Below are 21,271 nucleotides of genomic sequence, written 5' to 3'. Positions count from 1 at the left end.
AGCTTGCAAGTATGTACCAGTGGAGAGCAAGGATGCTCTAATACAAGTGACATGTGGAGATGGCTGCTGGCAGCATCCGCAAGGCAGCTGGGAGCAGCACAAGAGCCAGATGGGGCCCTGAGCCATCAGCTGAAGGGCTCATCCTAACCATCAGCCAAGTTTAACCACTTAGGAAGTGCCCAGCAGGACTTGCCCTATGTTTCACACACCAGTGCTTAAAATCCTTCACACTGCACACATCCAACAGTTCTCCTCCTGCAAAAGGCTTCAAGCCCAGATGAGTACTTGCTCACCTAGATGGCAATTCCACTAGCAAATGTAATGGCATGAACACCCCCAAACTAAGGTTTTCTTTGGACATTTCCCTCTCTCCTCCCAAGCTCTCTTTTGTAAAGGGAAAGCAAGTCTGGCTAGCAAGCCAGGTTCTTCCTTGCTGTGCCAAAGACACATGCATTGGGTTCACTTTCCATGCTGGGTTTTGGAGAGAGAGATGGAGGCAAGGACTGACTGTCCAGACCAACAATTCACCCAAGAACACAGGAATAGCAGCTTCGGTCTTTGCTCCACTAACTCGCGGTCTGGGTCTACCTTTACCACCATTGAAAAGCAGCAGGTGCAGTCTGCGAAGGACCACTTACCAATGCATGAACATATCTACCAGACCCCATCATCTCTGGGCAAGCAGCACCATTAGCATCTCCTTTTCACACTTTTATGCTAATGCTGCTCCTTAGGCTTCTGGAGTCTGAAAGGCTTCAGGGCTCCATCCACGAGGAGTATTTTGCATCACACCACCACTCCTGGCCAAACTTCAGGATTTTTGCTTCATGCACAAACCAAAGGTAAGAACGTGAAATCTAACAGTGCAGATAAGTTCCTGAACTCACTGCCTCTCAGTTATCTGATCTCTTATGAATGTCAAAAGGATCACAGGATCCCTTCCAGCCCTCTCTGTGCAGTCATACCCTCTTTTTACCTCAAAAAATGCTGAGATCACAGGAGCCTCCAGTGACTGAGAAAGCAATACAGCCATAGAAGAGGGAGGTATGCTTAGTCTTCAGAGATTTAAATTTTCTGAAATCCAATCTCACACAGAGAAGTAGTAAGTAATTCTCTATTATTCTATGTCACCAAAAATCAAGAGGAAAAAACACACAGAACTGCCAAATGTGTTAAATCCATAACTTAAAGCATTTTAATAAAAACAGAGCAAAATACATTTCATAATCCGTCCACTGGCACAACGTATAAAAGATTTTAAATAACAACTTTAATATTAGTCACAAAATACAGCATGTCGTATAAAAATAGCTGTATGCACACTGCTAAAAGATAATGTAAAAATCGCTCTGGATAGGCCATGCAAAGACATTCAGCTTTGACCTTTCAGTTTGCAAGCGCTTGTTGGATCTGCTACTTTATTCCTTCTCATTCTGCTTGGGAGGGTTTTGTGCTGGCACTCGGGGGCCTCTCCTCTCCCTCTCCACCCTGCACACAATGCCCTGGCAAAGGTTTTCAGAAATGGTTGGCAAGTTTAAGGTGCATCATGTCAGGCATCTTAGTGGCCCAATTTTCACAGCTTACATTTCAGAAAGTGCTCAATATCCATGTCCTTCTCCATGGACACCTCACCTTGGTCACACAAAATCTACATATTTTCAGCCAGTGCCCTTTCAAATTACTCCCGACCCCTGCTGCACCAGAGAACTAAAACTGGAAGCAAAAATAGAGACACCCAGCCTGAAATCACTGCAGGAGGCAAAATGCAACAGCTGCAGCACCATTTTTGTACATGTGTACCTCTGCATTTGATAATCCTAAATAATTCACACCCCAAAATTCATTGAAGCCTGTCAATTCACATTAAGAACTTGAGGTAACACACACAAAAGGATTTGAAGAAATACAAGTTTACAGAAAGGAAGGCATAACTGAGGATGGCATTAATACAGAAAAACACCCAGATACTAAATATAAACTATTATATAAACAGTCTGTTATACTGTGGTTATCAGTCTTAAGAACGTAACTGCCAGAGAAGGGGACACATTGGACACAAAAAAAAGATATGGAGTACATTTTAGTTAAGAACAAAAAGATGTCAGAGAAAGAAATAACACACCCCCAGCTTTCAGCCCACACGCTGACACACAAACTATCAACAAGATAAAAAAGCAACCCTGTCCTCGCCTGAGCGATCCTTGCGCCTTACAGAATCATCCTCATACAATTTAAGCAATTCCATCTTTGAACTCATTTCATACAATGAAGGTAATGGAGACAGAGACCCACCCAGTCACCATCTTCACTTCCTGAGCCTACAGAAAGAGAGAAGGGCACTGCTGGTTGAGAACAGTCCCTGCTGCTGACACTAGCAGCAGCACCTTGCAAGATGCGCCATCAAGGAGATCAGCCATAGGCAGGGAGAGAGACTTGATACTCTGCTGGGCAAAACAAGGAAGTGGGTTTTTTTTCTGATGTTTTCAAGTTTGCATTTTATAGCATGCTCTTCTAAGAGGAAACTAAGGAAAGCTTAGTGATTTATCACCTCAGGCAATACAGCAGCAAACCCATCTTCTCCAATTTAAAAAGATCAGTTAAATTATCTTAATGCACCAAATCTGACAGGCAAAAAGCATTCCTATAAAAAGCTGTCCCCTTCAAGTTACAAGTCACATCACAAGAACAAGCTTCTAATCAAAGTATCAGAAGCAGAGAAGCTTTTATCAGCGCTGAAAATCCAAATAAGAACACAGGCTGATCTTGCTAACCCATAGCAGGAAAGAAGTTTAAAAGGCTTTATGGGGAACTGGCTGAAAGTCACTGTTTTTGGTGGCATGCGTCATTGCTCTGCGCTTGGCGAGGCGGGACTTGGACGGAGGAGAAAGCTTCATGGAGCACACAGCATGGGCAAGGTTGTCCTGCTCTGCGCTGAGTTCGTTCTCATGCTGAGACAACTGGCGGTTAAGGGCTATAGCCTCAGCAGCAAAAAGTGTCAGGTCTTTCGTGCTACTGTTCCTTTCAAGGGAAAAGGAGAAAGCAGTTGAAACAGACACAAAGAGTCATTTCACCTGGTTACCCTCACAGCAGAATATCTCTTTCCAGGCAGTTTTATTTCTCTTATCAGAAGATCGACACAGTGGGAAAAACAGCCAGTTAATATTTGCATCTCTCCTCACTGTGAGGACTAGAAATATGTAACAAAAACACTCTGGGATTTTGGAACCAGCCACAGTTCTAGTCCTCGTTCTGCCAAGGACTTCTGACATAAACCCAGGAAACCGCCTGAGATGCCATGCTTGATTTCTACATGTTAAAAAAGGATGGGCATATGGGACAATACTGTTGATTTTCTTCAGAGAACTGCAATCTCACTATGATTGCACATGTGGCTTAAGGAAATGCATTTCTGATGGGAAGAACCACCTGGAACTGCTGGTGGCAGACACAGAAATAGGAACAGAGATGTGTGACTCAGGCTCTCTGGCATACAGAATCTGCCATCAAATCACTTTAAATGAGGCTTGCCCTGCTCACAGTTAAATTGATACTGTGATTACCACCAACTACAATGGAAGTCAGATCCGAGTCTCTGTATATGATGATTATTCACCCATCAGTATGTAGTCTCTTTGGATAACACATGCCTTTATGCCTTTTTTCCCCCTTCTGTGCAGCAAACTGCCAAAACCATCATTATTTCCTGTCTAAGATTAGCACTACACTGCAGGAATCCTCTCCAATGCCTTTCCCACAAAGCAGCAAGATTAGATCATAAAGGAAAATCAGAGCTTTAGTATTTCTGATGTTTTTAACAAAATTAGTGCTGCACATTTATTAAGTTCCACTCTCAACCAGGGATCTTATCCCCCAATTTGTCACCTCCTACCTCTCCCCATTCTTTCAGTAGTGATTCTTAGCCAAGTTTACAGACGTTAAAAAAACCAAAATTACCTTTGAAGAACTTGAGGGGTAGGCAATCCCCTTTCAGGAGCCTGCTAAAAGAAGCAGTTAAGAAAAGTTAGTTAGGTGTTCACAGCTGGGAACCAAGCTTTCCCAGGAGAGAGTGATAAAAAACCCAGGCAACTCTGCCAAATCTTTATATGCAATATCCATTAGTTGTAAACTAATCCACCGTGTGTTTACAAATCACATTTCATAATCCATGTCCCCTCACAAGAGGATACCACAGTTTGCAGGTATAAGCTTTGGAAGTTCTCCAGAGGGTCTGTCCCTTCTTTCCTGAACTGGGAACTAAAGCAAAAGAGGACACTGCTGTTCTTTTAAAGCCATATCTACCAGCATTCTGCATCACTGTATTAAAGAGCAACATAATAATTTGTGTACTGCAGTGCTTGGTATTCACAAGAAAGCCATTTAAAAATGCATAAACCAGTAATTAAACAAACAAAAAAACACTTAAAGCTTGACAGATTCATCCAAATATCTACCACACAGACCTCCAGAACAAATAAAGCCACTGTCTGTTGTTTAATTAATCAAGATAAGAGAACTAAAACATGCAATATCTGTATTAAAAGTTGAGAGACAGGGAACAGCTTGTTTATCATTTGGAAGAAGAATAACTCAAAAAAAAATAAAAGGGGGATACATACTCCTTGAACCCATGAATGTTGCAAAACTTGAGCAGCACTAAGTCGTTCTTTGGCATCACGAACCAGCAACTTTGAGATGAGATCTTTGGCCTCAGAGGATATATGTGACCAGTCCTTGTCAGGAAATTCATACTTGCCTTCCTGAATGCTCTCAAAAAGCTTGTTCTAGTAAAGGAAAATGTCTTTAATTTAAATAGCAAATAGAATGCAATCAGAAGACTTCTCAGGTGGGATTCTTCTCATGCAGTTTATCCACCTGATGTGGTGGGTGTCAACTGAAACCATCCAGTCTCCTTACTGAGTCAATGGAGAGTGACAGGCAGCTCCACAGAGTGCATCAGTGCACCCTACAATGGACATGTTACATTGTCTGCTGACACCACCTCTCCTCCACCCGTAACAGCGCAGCCCATGTGCTCAGAAAGAATAACTTCAGGCCCTGCATGGAGACTCTCCTGGAACTCAACTTTTATCTGAGGAATTGTGGTGACTACCATAAACCAGATCAAGAATTACAGAACACAGGAGGACTGGGGTGGGGGTATGGTGGGGAAGAGGACAAGGAGAAGCTCCGAGATCTCACATCAGGAGGAGAAAGAGGCAGCCACCAAACCTTACTTTAGAAAGGGATATCATCACAAGTATTATATTACCACCCTTGCTTCTCAGTGACAGCTTCTCCTCCCAGATAACTGGCTGGGTGACAGACACAGCTCTTCACTGCTGGCATTATGGCAAGTCTTACACCATAAGTTCACAGGACAAACTACGCTCTCCCACATATGCCCAGGATACGTGCATTCACCTGGCAAACTCTGCAGACTTCTCCTCTGTCCCAGCCACAGTCTGCGCCACAGTTGCCCACAAATGGGGGGTAACCACTGAGCATGATGTATAGAATCACCCCCAGGCTCCAAAGATCACACCGCTTATCATAGAACGTGGCCTCCTCCGTGAAGACTTCAACCACTTCAGGTGCCATGTATTCTGCAGACCCACACTAGAAAACAGAATTCAAGCAAGTTTTCAAAGGAGAATCAAATCAAAACACAACTCAAGTTTTTTTCCCAGTAATGGACAGAAGCGGTTCCCCACTACCAGGGAGGAGAACGGGCTGTTGTAATCCACATGCTCCCTGCGCATTAATTGCTTTTCTTTTTGCTTTTTAAAGATGAGCAACAAGGGAAAATGAGTATCTAAATTTTCCAAGCTTGTAGACAATAGGTAAGGATCCCAGAAAGCACCTGATGCAGGTGGAGGATGGGGCAGCTCATAGGTACTGCTGAAACCTGGCAGAGTGTTAAGGGCAAGTGCTCAGACACCTTCCCCATGTCTGCTGTGTGGCAGCCGAGATGGTTGTAGCTTGGAAGGTAACGCTGTACGCAGGGGAGCCTGGCCTTAGAGGTCTGACAGATTTGTCTACTTGCTTCAACCTATCTGATGAGGGTCTTGTGTATTACTTAACAATACGTGTTTAATCCACATTTGTATAAATTACATTTATACAGACAAAAATATGTACCTATACAGATACATACAGTTTTCTCTCTAATACATTATGTGAGATTCTTGGTGGTTCAAATCTCCATGAGAGGTGGTGGAGTTGCCATCCCTGGAGGTATTTAAAAGACATGTAGATGTGGTACTTCAAGGGCATGGTAGTGTCGGGTTGACCGTTGGACTTGATGATCCTAGAGGTCTTTTCCAACCTTAATTATTCTATGATTATATGATTCTCTCTCTACAGTAGGCAGCTTGGTCTAAAAGCAGAGTCGGGCATCAGGGACTACTGAAGTTTACTGCTTTCACTGCAGGTCTCGTTTTGTTAAGCCAAATCACAACTGCTATGTCCCTCAAAGATTAAATGGAACTGCCAAGAGCTTTGAAACATGTTGTGAGCATACTGCATAGGAAAAAATGAACACGTTTCGGGTGTAAGGACTACAGAGATCTAATAGAAGTCAAAATGTTCCTACTGTTCTTTAGCAGAATCATAAGCCATTCTATAGGAATCTAAGATCCTTTATACAGGGTCAAAGTATTAATTTACACATTTTAGATGTTAAAATCTTACCAATTAGTTATTAGGCTTTTCAGATAGTGAAGTATATCATGGGAGGTGATTTCTACAACAGACTACTGTGAAAGAAGAATCTCAGTTTTGCAGCAATGCCAAAAGCATAGCACTGTAGTTTTTCAAACTAATGTGTCTTATAAAGCCACACACTGATTACAAAGCTTGCATTGCCCTTAGCTCACAGGTCTTAGCTACAGAACCCAAATATGGGGAAATGAACACAAACTAAGGTTCAACCTCAGGTGCATAAGCACACAAAAAACCTCCACAGAAAGCTTCCTCATCCCACGGGGTACGAGACAAACAGGATCGATGTGCTACTTTCCGGCCACCAGGAGAATTAACACAATGAGCTCCTGTGCTTTTGTATATTGACTGGGAAACCAAGACAGTAGTTACCACACATACAGCTGCTTTAAATTAACTATCCATCACTGGGTGTAGTTGCAGTAAGCCCTCTGGAAGCTCTCCTCTGGAGATACGAAAAGTGTTTTACAGTAGAAGAGAAAAGGCAAGAAGCCACAGTAGGTCTCTTACCGGCGTTGTTAATTCAGGAGTTGTTATTGGAGTACACGCACTGTTCAGCTTCACCCCACTACCAAGATCAAAGTCACATATTTTTACTGGTGATACCTAAAAACAAGGGCAAAACAGTAAGAGGTCCAGAACACTGGGACTAATGCAATATATATGAACACAGCATCACATGGAAAACCCCAGGACAAAACCCAAATTATTCTAGCACAAGAACTAGTGAAACCCCGTCTCCTACAGGTATATTACACTCCCTGCGTTTGCCTCCTCTGTCTCAGTTCCTCCCACATCCCCAGTGTCTAACCCTATTACATTAATTTTTTATTTGGCTAGGCAAGTGCCAGTACAGACTGGGGCAGTTTGGGAACTATATGTAACGTGACCAGCTGGACTGTAAATGTTGCTTGTCCATCTGGGTACTGCCTTAGAACAGATGAGATGCTAAGTTGTAATCGCCACGCCCTCTCTAAGTTGGCTTTTTATCTCCCAGCCAGATGCTCACATTTTTACAGCTTGCAGAAGAATTTAGTATCTTTTGTGCTTCAGTTCTATTAAGTTTAGTTGAAGATCACTAATGGGTTCAAAAGTCTTCAGGAAGAGAAAGACAGAACACAAGGGTTGTCTTTGGAAAGCAAGTTAAAAAATACACTTCAGAAGGTTAAGAGACCAGAGTAGCACCTTTTCTGGAGATTCACAAAGAATGTTTTCAGGCTTCAGGTCCCTGTGAGCAATACCTAAAGGAGAGTACAAACATTCAGTAGAGAAGATACTCGCCTGTTTATTTCTCATTACCTCTCTTTATTAGAATGTGGCCTGGGAAATACTCTAGGCCCGAGTTTGCTACACAACTCTCCCTCAATGATACTGCAAATAATTGAATTTCGAAGTGTGTTTGTTAAAAATCACTGTTGCATTCTGCTATGCCTTTATCATCCTTAAATGTACATGAGAGTCAGTCAAGCAAGTAAGAACCTGCTAACACTGGAACTTTTTGGCTTAGCCCAAATTAATTATGTTAATTAAACCAGCTTATTAAGATGACTGACATGTAGGAAAGTTTACTTGGGTACAAGGTTTAGTCAAAAGATTTTTGTGCCTTCTACAGTAAGGTCCTTCTTTCCAGAGCAATCGGTGCTTTGCTGAACTCCTACCAGCACAGACAATACCTGAGACACTTTTCCCCAAAACACCCTGAGTTTCCAGGTAAAAATATCATCCCTTTAACAGTGAGGTACGTACTCATTCTTGAAGTAAAATAAAAATCCAAGGGTTTGGCTGGAGATGCAGAAAAGACTAAAGGATAAAAACCAAAGGGCTTCTACATTTATTCAGCTGCTATCAGAAGAGGCAAACCCAACAGGGAAATGAAAAATTATCTACCTGTTGAATTCACATGCAAAGGTGGTTCTATGTTGTCAAAGCAGTTCTTCAAATGCCTAAACACACAATTTCTGGAAGTTCTCTATTTAATATAATCAAGCTTAATGGGAAGGCAGAAAATTAGAACCAAAAATGAAATTAAATGAGCAGCTTGGCTATAATTTAGCTGCACCTTAGCTTTGCCTAAAAATACTACACTCCAAGCACACTTAATAGTACTTCAGAGTTTGAGGGGAAAAAAACATCCCACCAAATTCTAGGTAAGGGATTTTCTAGTGTATTTTCTTCAGCAAACTCTGTAAGACATGACTTAAAATATAACATTAATAGCATAGCACTGATCTAAAGGAATCTGAGCTTTCATAATGATGCAGTTCACATTGCTTCTGCATGGAAGATAGGAAACATGACAAATGAAGATGACCCATGCTGACATTTACAGCAAGGCTGACAAAACTCCCAACAGCTGCCTTGGTTTGCAACATGAAAGCCAACAAGCATGGTTTTGTATTATAGTTTGAATTCAAATGTCTAGTTATATAACATTTTATTTTGCACACAGTGCTGAGAAAAGAAAACAACTGCCCTTAAACACTCCTCCAGTGGATTATTAGCAGTAAAGCACACACACCTCAAGTGGGTGTAAGGCAGTATTATCATCCAGCTGAGTTTTAAACTACTCCTGGAAAAAGAATTAGTTGCCTTCATTCAAATTTTTAAAGCATCTAGCTATAGCACTTCACCATTAAGCTGTGCAATAAAACTGCTTTAATTTCCTGTTTACTTTAGTGTTCTGTATGCTGCTTACTAATTATTTTAATGTCACACAGAAGAACCATAAAAAGAACAATAAAATGAAAGGGGATGCTGTAGCCAATTTTGCAAGCCATGTCTCCACTGTACCAATTCACAGCAAATAACAAGAAAGTGGATTGCTGCTCTAAACCATTTTAATGAATCGCTCCCCTCTTGTTTGGGGAAAGGGGAATTAAACCTAAAAGTTGAGAGAACTACAGAAAGATATTAGCTGAGTCAATGTTGAACTTCCTTGAACAATGTTCCTAGACTTTCAGCTGTTAAGCAACCTACCAGAGCCCTAACACATCAAATAAGTATTTCTCCACATGTTCAGCATAAGTTTCCCATTCCTTATTTGCCCCAAATCTCAAAGTCAAAATATGCTAAATGCAGGTATTCAAAGAGTACATTCTCTGCAGGTTTAAAGCGGAGTCACTGCATAGACAGGCTACAAAGATTACCAAAAAATCTTAATCCAAACTAAATTTGTTTCCACATTCAAATTAACTTCTCAGTCACAATACATGACGAGATCCATATTCTTCAGGTTTACCGCTTACTTTAATCTCTACACATTGCAACAATTTTCTTTTTAATGGGTTCAACTTATTGAGGTACCAATGCTGCGATTCCAACTCAGGCATAGAAGCAGTCCTGTGACTTACAAGTAAACCCCTACAATTAAACATCTAGGTATGACATTCAACATGAACATAACCTCTGGGATGACCATAATGCACACAGATATTTTGAAGTGAAACAAAAGTACTCCCAGGAGCAAAGCAGCAGGAAAACATTTTAATGTAAAAGAACTCCCTATGAACAGAACTGCTTTTAAATATGAGCAAATCCCTAATACAAAGAGGACATCTTCAAACAAGGACTATGGTTCACTTGTAGGCCTCTCAACCCAACAGTGGGCATCTAAGTGTGAAGACCAAGAACTACTACAAACAAAGTGGTCTTGTAACCAAAACAAATTCTGGATAAATACAAAAAAACATCTCCATAGACCTGAAAGAGGAGGAAATTAAAAATAATATTCGCTCCCTTTTGAGTAATCTTTACAAGGTGGCTTAGGTAACCAGAACAAGCAAACATTCTCAACCCTAACGTTAATTCTCCTTGGATGCCGATTTAACTTTTCTTCTTCAAAAAGCTATAGCTTGTTAACACAGCTGATTACTTAAACAACCACGTTATGAAAATAATATTAGAGAGGAAAACAGCTTAAGTCCTTTGACATTGCTGTAAATGGAACTGCTAGCAAAGGCTGACTACTTCCAGATAAAATGTGCTCTGTAACCTAAGTGTACAATATCAACTAGTAAAGACGGAGACAGCCTTCTTTTACCTTTTGTATGAAGAAAATCCAGAGCAGAGGCAATATCTCTCACCACTTTGCTAGCTTCTCGTTCATTGAAATGCTTCCGCTTTTGTATATGGGCCAGGATTGAACCTGTAAGAGTAAGAGGCGAAAGCGAAAACCTTAGTATGAATGGTGCCTGGGCTGAGAAAAGGCTTTGTCAATACAAGGACAAAACCACAATGGCCACTACCAGTCTGCCATAACAGGAGAACTGATCTCAGTGTGAACAGGGCCAGAAGTAACGTAGAAAATTTATTTGCAGTTGACACTCTGTCCTAGTATGTTTGCATGGCAGAAACTGAAGAGTCACAATCCTGTGTTTTTATATGAAAATAGCCTCAGAAAATAATGATGAACTAGTACCAAGGACCATGAATCCATAACCTCATTTCTTATATTTTATAACAGCCTTTCACAGCAGGCAGCTTCCATGGACCGAACAGGGGAATGACTAAGAAAAAGTTACAACTGAACAGCTTCAATACTTAAGCTAGAACCTATTTTTCACTGGCTGAGGCAAAATTTACTCAGGGACATGAAATCTGACAAAAGACCTCTCAAATATGAGCATAGTGAAGGACTGGTAGCTTGCAGGCAGAGCTCCACTGGTCTCCCTTTAACAAAGGATAAGGGGAGGTTTGATTCCTTATCTTCTTTAAGTGAATTCCATCAATCTTCTCAAAAAGATTAAAAACGTCTTTAAAAAACCAATTAAATGCAGTCTGCAGAGATCCAAGCCCACTAAATAGCCTTACTGCTGTCTTCCATTTTCTTACTCAGAGAGGTATATTTATAAAAGCACTCAGGCACAGAAATTCAAGAAGTAACTGCCATTTGTTATCAGTTCCCACTACAGTAAACGCTTCATATCTTGGGTAACTTCATTTTTACTCTTTAGTTCTAGATGTGGGAAGAAACCTCCCATTCTCTATTGTGGTAATTCCTATTCTTAAACCATCAATGTTGCCACCACTCCTCCACAGCAAGTATTCAGAAAGGGAACAGGAAAACTCTCAAAAAGATGGATGGACAAAAGACTCTTCAGATATGCTTTGATATGACAAAAGTCTCTTCAAATATGCATAAACATGCTGTGTTAGATGTGTGGATGAACACCACTTTGGACCAGGTTATCAGACTTCAAACACAGGTTCACTTTGCTGAAAACACCACTTCATAGCTTGCTACAGATTTATCAAGGGCAGAGTTCAAACTGTTTTCCTGGTGGAGTTGTTCTTTACACATTTAGAAAGTAATAACAGTTCTTAGGTATTTCCATCCCTGTGGAAAAGGCCCCAGACCTTCCAGGAGACAATACTGAGCCACCTGAAGTGGTCATTTCACTCAGCAGGTTTCAGATTACCCTTCTGAATAGAGCTGATGTTCCAAACTCTCTCAGATAAGAATTATATCAATATCAATGAAAACATACTCTACTGACTTTCTATTCAACCCACATAGAAGAATCCCACAAACAGAAAGAACAGCAGGGCACTACTGTCACAATTGTTACCACCTCTTCAGTATTCTTCAGAGAAAGCATCACATAGCACCTCCCAAAACACATCTCAGAGGAGAAAAAAACCTGAAAGGACTCTTATTATACTGAATTTGCATGATTTAAGCTGGATATTAATACTTTCAGTTATTAAATGCTGTCAGGCAAGGATATTAAACAGCTTCTGAGTATCATGGTGAACTGAACACAGCTAAAATGAGAGCAGAGCTCCTTCAGTTACCACAACTACAGGAAGGCAAAGCTGAGAACGGAAAGCCAAATTTATGCCCCAACATTGTAGGTAACATCAGTCTGAGGCTGGAGTTACCAAAGGCTTGCATTGAAGATTAATGTTCTCATTCTTGCCTGCCACACTACTTATAGCAGAATCTGTAGCGTATCAGAAGCTGGTCTGACCCTGAATTCCCATTATTTCTTTGATAATTGTTCAAACCCACACACCTAACACTTCAAATGCTGAAATTTTTCAGAAAGAAAACTAGCTTCAACCCTAGATCACCACTATAAAAACAGTAACTAAGGGAGGGAAGAAGGCATAGCATTATTATCCTCTCACAGCCATGCTGTTACACTGACAACCATAGTCTCACAGTCAAAGAACAGGCTTAACTACTGGAAGGACGTGGAGATGGGAAGAGAGACAAATGCAGATTCATCCCCACCGAGCCCTATTATAGCTAATTTGTCAGTGAAGTCTATACATTAAGAACAGTGTTACAGGAAACCACAATGAAACGATGCAGCAATTTTAAGGGAAGGTAAACAAAAGCTTTTACTCAAGAAAAAAACCCATGTCCTTCTAAAAAGTTCAGCATCTATACTGAAAGAATTTGCATTTATTGCACATACAGTTTGCTACTGAAAACCCTCCTGACCAGTGACAACAGATGATGTTCTATGGACAGAAGTATACTGCTTCAGAAACTCAGTTTTTCTTTGAAGGGTGGGCCACACTTTCAAGTCATGGTTTTGCCCAGCCATGCAAGTAATGGATACTGTAATTATGCTAATGCAGACAAGTTTGAGAAAGTCCACAAAGTACTTGATGTAGCCTTCTCAATCTCCAGGTGAGTATTAAATGCTGGAGACCACTCACCACACATGCTCACTTGATTGGCCCTCAAACAGCCACGAGCAGACTGCTTCACTCTCCCTTTGCCAGAAGTTAATGTGACCTATTAACTATATTCCAAAGCTTCCACTTTAATAGAGCTGACGTTTCCATCGCTTGACTACAGAATGGGACTGTAAATGTATGACCAGACCCATCAATGTTCAAGAATAATCATACTTCAGGCTCTTTATACTACTTCTATGTCTTAAAATTCTCAAGCATTTAATAAACTCTTCATTTTCTACTTTAAAACACTGAGACAAACAGGACCAAGACAATTCAATGAACAAAGGCACAGTTGCTGCACAGTACCTCCTCGCAGCTTCTCAAAGACAAGGTAGTATCTTGTGTCATCTTCAAAAAATTCTATTAACTCCAAAATGTTCCTTAAAAAAAAAAAGGGGGGGAGAGATGGGGAAAATAGAAGAAACAGGAACAGAGTGTAAACAGAGCAATGAAGAATTTTGTCATGGATAATTAGGAAGTGCCAGAAGTAACCAAAAATAAAAGCACTAAGTAAACAAGTTTCTTTGGTTGCCTATGGCATTGAAACCACAATTTCAACTCACGTAGAAATTAAAGCAGGGGAAACAGGCCAAACACCAAAATCAGACAGGACTGTGAAAGAGTTCTGCTACTGCTCAGTTGACAGGAAGATAACCGGTGATAGGTTGTATTTAATAATTTAGAAATTGCATTTGTGCTGAAGGCAAGAACATTTAAGTAATTAAAATAGTATTCTTTCTCTCTGAAAATCACAAGGCAGAACACACAGGGCTCGACAACATGACATTAAATCCGGCTCCTTAGTTACCATTTTTTTACTAACTCCTGTTTAGCTAGTGTCTAGTCTTTGCAGCAGAACACAAGCATCCCATGTTGCCTTGAGAATGTCAAATGTGTAAGTCAGATTTTTCCATATTTATAGTACACACAAAAGTGTAAATTGTGCAGGTTGTCTTGAGAGCTTGAGGTTTTCACCACTGATGTACTAGATGACCATATGCTCATAACCACACACAGAACAAAGATATAACCTGCTTCTCTAGAACACAACTTAAGCCCATGAATTTGGTAAACAAGTTCATTTTTATATTATCTTTGTATTGTACTAAGAATTTGTAAAAAAAGCCTCAATATTAGCTGCACAGCTATAGTATAGGTAACAGCCGTTGCATACCTTGTAGACTAACAGAGACATCTAAAGCAATAGTTTCAGAATTGGCTTAAACTCATCATAGAGCATGCTGCCACTGTCTGCAAAGGCTTTCCCTCCTTTTCAGACAGGAGCAGCAGCTTCAAAATTGCTTCATCCTGTGGCTATGTGAAGTCAGCACACGTCCAAATGAAAACTAAATTAGCTTTTGGCTGATCTAAGAATTCCAGTGCAAAACCAGGAAGGCTGACACAAAGAGGAGGACAAACCACACGTTAAGAAAAGGAATGGCAAAACTGTTCTTCTCAACAGCAGCTGGTATCAGGTCAGCCTTTGCTGATGGTGAAATCACAGAGTGTCAAAATGTTAATTCCTCATTCAGACAAACGCCATGCATCACTGAAGCACATTCAGGTTACCCTGACCTGGTTGTTAACTGAGTTATGTGACTTCAATTTGTAAATATTTCCCTAAATTTCACAGGTAAGAGAAGGGGAGATTCTTATTTTGAATAGGTCAAGTCTAAATTTCAACTGGTTTTAAGGAGACTACTGCAAAGCTCCTAATCACTTACACGTAAGATGCTTAAAAACTTCAATATACTTTAAATAGATGAACGAGCAAACACAAGACTCTATACTTACTTGTTACCCTGACACTGGTACAGCGTTTCTATTTCACGAAAAACCCGACTCCGACTATGCCCAGCATTTTTTTCAATGATCTGTGGAAAGAATTACAGCTCATATTCAAAAAATTCCTGCAGGAACGGTGCATGTGGCTCTGGAATTAGACGTAAAGCTTGAATCTCAGGCATCCCCACCAGAGAGAAACACTCCACCTTTCTTTGTTTAATTTCTCATCTGTCATTTATTTACAGTGTCAGCAGAGCTCAGGAAGGCATTCAAAGGACAAGAGAAATGAGGACAGGAAGAGAAGAAAGGAACTAAATCCACATGTTACAGAGTCGCTGACCAGTTACCACAAGGGTTTTCTTGCATCATTTTAATTCCGCAATGTGCAGAAAAGGATATCCTTTTGAATTCTCACAAAGATAGATTTGAGTGACATCAGACATTGAACAGTCAAGAAGAGATTTGTCATTATAGGCATTTAAGTAAAAAGTACTAAATTCACCACAAAATGAGAGTTCGATTCATAGTGCAAAATTCATGGACACCCCATAATAGGACCAAAGATACTAAAGAAAGCACACATTCAATCTCAGAGCCCTTCGATACTGCCATCAGAAGTCACCTTCCTTCATACACAGCTCGGACCAAAAGAGGACATGGGCAAGGGCTCTCCACAGAGGCTGAGACTGAATGATTGCTACATGAACTGAAAGCTCGTGACATTGCTGCAAACATTATCACTATCTGTACCTAGTATCAGTTTTTGATTTTTACAGTGAGAGGCAACCATTCACTAGTACTACATGGGAATTGGTATCTGATCATATCTAACTCATAATGTAGTGGTTGAAGTTGAAAGTCTGGAATAAACAAACAATTCCACAAATTACACACAAGATTATAGCATCCATAGGACTAGATTTTTGAAGGGGCTTAAAATTTTGTGCCTATGGTTTTGCAAGAGAATAGTAATAGGAGAGCTTTATGCTTGATTATCTGTTTGTAATTAAATGAGGGACTCAGAATAACCACAAATCTGTAAATGGGCCCTAACATTTAATACAAAGGTAGTACAGAAGATTCACCTCTATCAAAAAATAAGTTCATGTAAAGCTGTCTCTAATGGCAGAAACTGATGCTCTCTGAACTCAGACCAGCGTTCTCAGAAGCTTGCATTATTTGGTAGGCCATGCCACATAATGACTCGGCCTCTTCTTTCATAAGAGGACATAAAAACTGGTAGGACCACAATCAAATCAGGACATGAGAGGAAATCCTGCCCTGAGAGCTAACCACCACACAGTCATCTACTGTTTGTGAATTCTATCTGTGGCTGATACAGCAGTTCACTCTGGAGGCACGACACTTAAGGCAACAGATACCTCAGTGGTTATAAAGCAGGCTCACTTCAAGCACCAAAAGTTTTCTAAAAGTTTTCACTATGACCCACTCTATTACAGGTTTTTGATGAGCTACTAGGAGGAAGACATGTTACAGACAGAGGTGATGCTGCTTTTATTCTATACTTACCTTTACTGCATATTCTTTCCCAGTTTGGAGGCTGACAGCACCCTGAACTTTGGCATATGCTCCCTCACCAAGAAGCTCAGCAGTCAGCTTGTACAAGTCTGCCCAAGAAATTCCACAGAAAGGACACATTAGTCAAAGCAGTTCAGTGAATAACATCAAGACAAGCTCTCTGATGAGCATCCCTCATGTGACAGCAGCTGAGAAACTCCCCTGGTGATGAAGGCAGAAAACACATTTATGCAATATTATAGTAGATGTGGCAGCCTTAATTCTGTCTCATTTTTTTACTTCCCCCCCTTCAAGTGCCAGCAAAATTTAAAGCAAACTTCATTCCAGCATCAAAATTAGAAGTTTGTTCTTACAAGAAACATTTCATATCTCAGCAGTTGCTAAGACCTCATCTACCTTCCCTGTCTTCGTTAAAACACAGAATCAATTTTTTCAGCTGGAAAACATTTCACTCCTTGATCAGAAAATGCCTTCCATATAAAATCTACTTGCAGAGATAGTGTTTTAAGTATAGTTAAATTTAAGTGTTTAAACCTAGAAGACTGCTACCCTCTTGATTTGCAGTGTACCTTATAATGCTACTTGCCTACTGCAAAGTTTCATACTGGTCAGCTTTATTACACTGAGCTGTATTTTTACCTACTATGCTTCATGGTATTTATGCTCAGATCTATTCAATCAAAACATTTTGACATCAGCACTGTTCCTACTAAAAAAACTCAAACAAAAAGCAAACCAATTATGAATAGGACTCATTTCACCACTAAGAGGAAAAAAAGGGACTGAAGATTGAAACATGGGGGATAAAGAAAAACAGAAATGTCAAATTATGTTTGCCAAAAAGCACTGTATAGCTAAGAAAACTGAGAACAGCAGAGGGAAAACAAACCATTATATTTAAAAGCTTAGAAGTTGCCACCAACCTTCAAACTTCCCAGGGACGTGATCTGTGGCTCTGGTTCTTTTTTTCTTTTTCCTTTTCCCACTCTCTGCTATGGGGAGAGGCTGACTGCTGACCATCTCTGTGTGGCAGAACATAAAGGTGCCTTTAACACACAATCAATTACTTCAGGACAAAATGGACACGCTCTTGCGTGTTTATGTTCTTAAGCTATCCAAAAGTTTGTCTGCTTGTCTTCATCACAGGCTGCCATCTCTCCCCCAAATATGAGAGGAAACCTAAAAAGACAATTTGGGTGCTGATTAACAGCTCTGGGGAGGTTTGATAAACAAACAAAGACAGAAGAAAGTAACTATGCATCTATACTGAATCCTCCTCTCACAGCACAGTAAGGCAAAGCATGTGAATAACCTTGTCAACCACCACCATGAGCTACCCCTGACATAAGGCATGCTCTGATGCAAGACAGTATTTACAGCCCCCACAAAGGCACTATTCTTTGAGCTAGTCTGCTGTTTTACAAGCAGATTTTTTTCAAGTCAGCCTAAGAAAATGATCTTCCAAAACAGGAGGAAGGTGTCGGGAAGTTTCAAACAACTTGGCAAAACAAAGCAACCGCAGCAGTTAACAGGTCAAAGGAGCAATCTAGGTCAGTTTATGCTGCCAAAAGGCCAGAAGAAAACATTTCTCACAGAACCATGATGTGCCTTTCTAAACCACAGATCAGTAGATAACTTATGCTCCAAAACAAGCAGTGTTTATGGCATTTAGGATTTTTCCCCTGCATTACTAGCTGCAGATACTACAATAACTTAGTCAGAGATAACAATTCACTGATCCAATATGGCAGAAAAAGAAAACCCACCCGCATATTTTTATAGAAAGCCTAAATAAAAACACTGCCATATGCTTTCTCTGTCAGAGCCTGCTTCATATAGCTAACCTATCTCCAAAAAAGTTAAATGATTCCACACTATACTCACATGAGCACTTCCCTATAACACCAGTCACATCCTGCCAAGTTGGCCCTAATGGTTAAAGATCACAGTTCAAAGTCTTTAAGGCAGTAGCAAAGTACTGCTAAGACATTTTATAGACAGGAGGATTTCTAAGTAATTCACAATTAAAGATCTTGTACTACCAAAAAATCTAAATCCCTAGAAATAGCATAATTATGAGAACACTGCTAAGGAAAGACGAGCAAGCAAACAGCAGCAGCAAAGTTTTCTGGCAATTCTCCTTCAACAGAGAGCAGTTTTTCTGCCATTCACTGTTTCTAAAGTACTCTGAAAACACAGGAAAAGCTCTGAGGCAGAAAATATTACGCAACAATATACCAATACATTAAATACTTTTTCTTTGCTTCATTGTATTTTCTTGTCAATATCTGTCAGTAATAGCTGTTTATGAGTGTCAATTAGAACTCACACATTGTCTGAAAATTTAAGTGCTATTTTGAAAGACCTTTCTCTTTAACAGACCGAAACACTTAAAGATGTATCACTCAGCCTCAAGACAATAGTAAATCCTCATTTTTCAAGTCTTAAGCAGAATGTGCTAAGAAATCATCACAAAGGATGACATATATGAGCTCTTGAATACAGTAAGAAATATAAAAGCATACGTTTTACCTATTTCTGAAGCAACAGCTTCTTTTGAACTCAAACTGACACCCACACAGTTTTGAATTTTAACATAACTTGAATGCATAATTTAAATTAACATAAAGAGAAGGCTAGTCTTTGACAGCAAGTTCCAGCTCTCCCCAATTTCAGTTCAGCCTGCAATTAGAAGTTATTCAGAATTGGGATCAAAATCACACATATAAAATTGCTCAGAGATAGAGCTGGTCTGCTTGATTTCCAGAAGGCATCAACCAAGTCATTTTAACGACCTGACCTTCTGCAAGTCACCAAGTCATATACCTAGACAGGTTCTATTCCATTTCAAACACTACGCGGTTTCAGAGCTTGTAACAGAGACTAAAAATTATGCAAAAAGACAGGAGACGAATCCTGCATCTTAGTACAGCTGACAATGCTCTCCTGCAGTCTACCAGTTAGCTTTGATATTTACAGTCTGGTGTTTAATAACTCACTACATTATTTCAATTCCCTCTAGTCTGACTCAATTCCTAAATTACAGAGAACTGCTTCCTTGAAACCAGGAAGTTCACTAGTCATGTACACAGAAATCAAATTATTGAAAAGCTAATGTTTTAAACTTATAGCCTCCACCGAATTTGCTATCAGAGAGGCATGAAATGTTTGCTGTATTAGCTTCTTAATACCCTTCTAGTCTGCTATTTCACATCATTGTGTAGTTCACCTCTGTCAACACAGTTCTTCCTTTAAAGGTATCACAGCTTCATTCTCATTATTCACTTTGTTATAATGAACCAGTACTTAAGTAACAGCTGGTGTGACAAGGTATGGGCTTTAGAGGTTTTTCAAGCTTTCAAAGAAATGCTTGTGTTTCTGTGACCATATACCACAGAGTTTCTGATGACACCGAAAGACAGTGTGCCTCAACCATCCAAGCAATGCTGAGGTGTTTCGCATACTGCAAGACTACCTCTGGTGACAAGGACTCTGTGGGTTCTGAGGAAGCTCACCCTGCCAGACACAAAGCTCAGACTGGATGAACTGCTCTGGAGGGAAATGGCCCATGGACACATCAGGTCCAAGTTGAACGTTCAACTGGTGTCATATTAAGAAGGTCATTTTACAACGTGGCCCGAAGCAGTGAACCCCTGCTTCCACCAAACCAACCTGTCTACTCACTTTGTGATCTATTCTGGCTGAGTGCAGGGAGGTGGGAGTAGAACACTACTTTGTGTTCAGAGCAGACTAGCCAAACCTTTGATAAAGAGCACTTTTTACATCTATCTCAACCATAACAGAGTCAGACTGTTCTCTGAGAGACTGTCTGACTAACAGTCTGACAAAAGCTGAAGAAATAGGGAGCAGTTCAAATTCTGATCCATCCTTCTCTTACAGTCAGATTAAGATTACTTCTCACAGATAATGTAACCCAGCAAAATCCATACTGCAAGCAAAAAGAGAACAATTTTCTGTCTTAGCTGCAGTCTTATTGAAGTCCTGCATTTTATTATCATCGTAATTCAGTGTTGAGGCAATATTTAACACACATTATTCAGAGCCCATGTGGGAAGGTATAGTTACAGCCTTTCCCTTTTGCTATTGTGGCCTCTACAACTGTCTTCAAAAGGATGAACAAAAGCACTTATCATAAAGAAGACTTGCAAACAATGCCAAGCAAAGAAGAAAAGGAACGATTATCCCAAGTTTCACTTCATCCAGACCTTAAATCACCCTTCATCTTGCTTCCTAACACTCCATACACAAACATGTCTGGATATTGGATTTTGGCAAACTCCCCTCTCATTCTAATCTGCTTCTCAAAGGAAGGAAGAGTATATTTAGAAGAACAAGCATACACACGTACAGGAAGCACTTGGAGAACATAGTAAAGATGCATTTTTCTATTAAGAAGAAAATACCTTGCTTGCGTCTTTGAATTCAATGGAAGAAAGCAGTTTAGGCAGAGAGTCCAGGTACTACCACCTGCTTCAAAACTGGGTCTTGCTTGAGCCAGGCTGTTCTGCAGCTG

The 21,271-nt window shown here is 40.2% G+C and overlaps 1 protein-coding gene across 3 annotated transcripts; it reads right to left on the bottom strand.

The window, feature by feature from the left end:
* Nucleotides 1–1,168: 1,168 nt before the first annotated feature.
* Nucleotides 1,169–21,268, bottom strand: MKNK1 (MAPK interacting serine/threonine kinase 1). 3 transcript variants are annotated; one of them, XM_075097707.1, is made up of 12 exons: nucleotides 21,162–21,268; nucleotides 17,661–17,759; nucleotides 16,729–16,826; nucleotides 15,208–15,287; nucleotides 13,720–13,793; nucleotides 10,760–10,864; nucleotides 7,906–7,961; nucleotides 7,231–7,326; nucleotides 5,422–5,616; nucleotides 4,617–4,781; nucleotides 3,955–3,998; nucleotides 1,169–3,018 (listed from the first exon to the last, which is right to left on the bottom strand). In XM_075097707.1, the coding sequence occupies exons 2-12, from the start codon at nucleotides 17,755–17,757 to the stop codon at nucleotides 2,790–2,792; spliced, it is 1,239 nt and encodes a 412-aa protein (XP_074953808.1). In that variant the 5' UTR covers nucleotides 17,758–17,759; nucleotides 21,162–21,268; the 3' UTR covers nucleotides 1,169–2,789. The 3 variants fall into 3 exon arrangements, with proteins under 3 accessions (XP_074953808.1, XP_074953806.1, XP_074953807.1); XM_075097705.1 differs by having other exon boundaries at nucleotides 17,661–17,916; nucleotides 21,162–21,245; XM_075097706.1 differs by lacking the exon at nucleotides 21,162–21,268 and having other exon boundaries at nucleotides 3,955–3,995; nucleotides 17,661–17,899.
* Nucleotides 21,269–21,271: the final 3 nt, after the last annotated feature.

This window comes from Phalacrocorax aristotelis, chromosome 6 (assembly GCF_949628215.1).
Source record: "Phalacrocorax aristotelis chromosome 6, bGulAri2.1, whole genome shotgun sequence".
In the NCBI taxonomy this organism is placed as follows: domain Eukaryota; kingdom Metazoa; phylum Chordata; class Aves; order Suliformes; family Phalacrocoracidae; genus Phalacrocorax; species Phalacrocorax aristotelis.
This window is presented reverse-complemented; position numbering and strand designations above follow the sequence as displayed.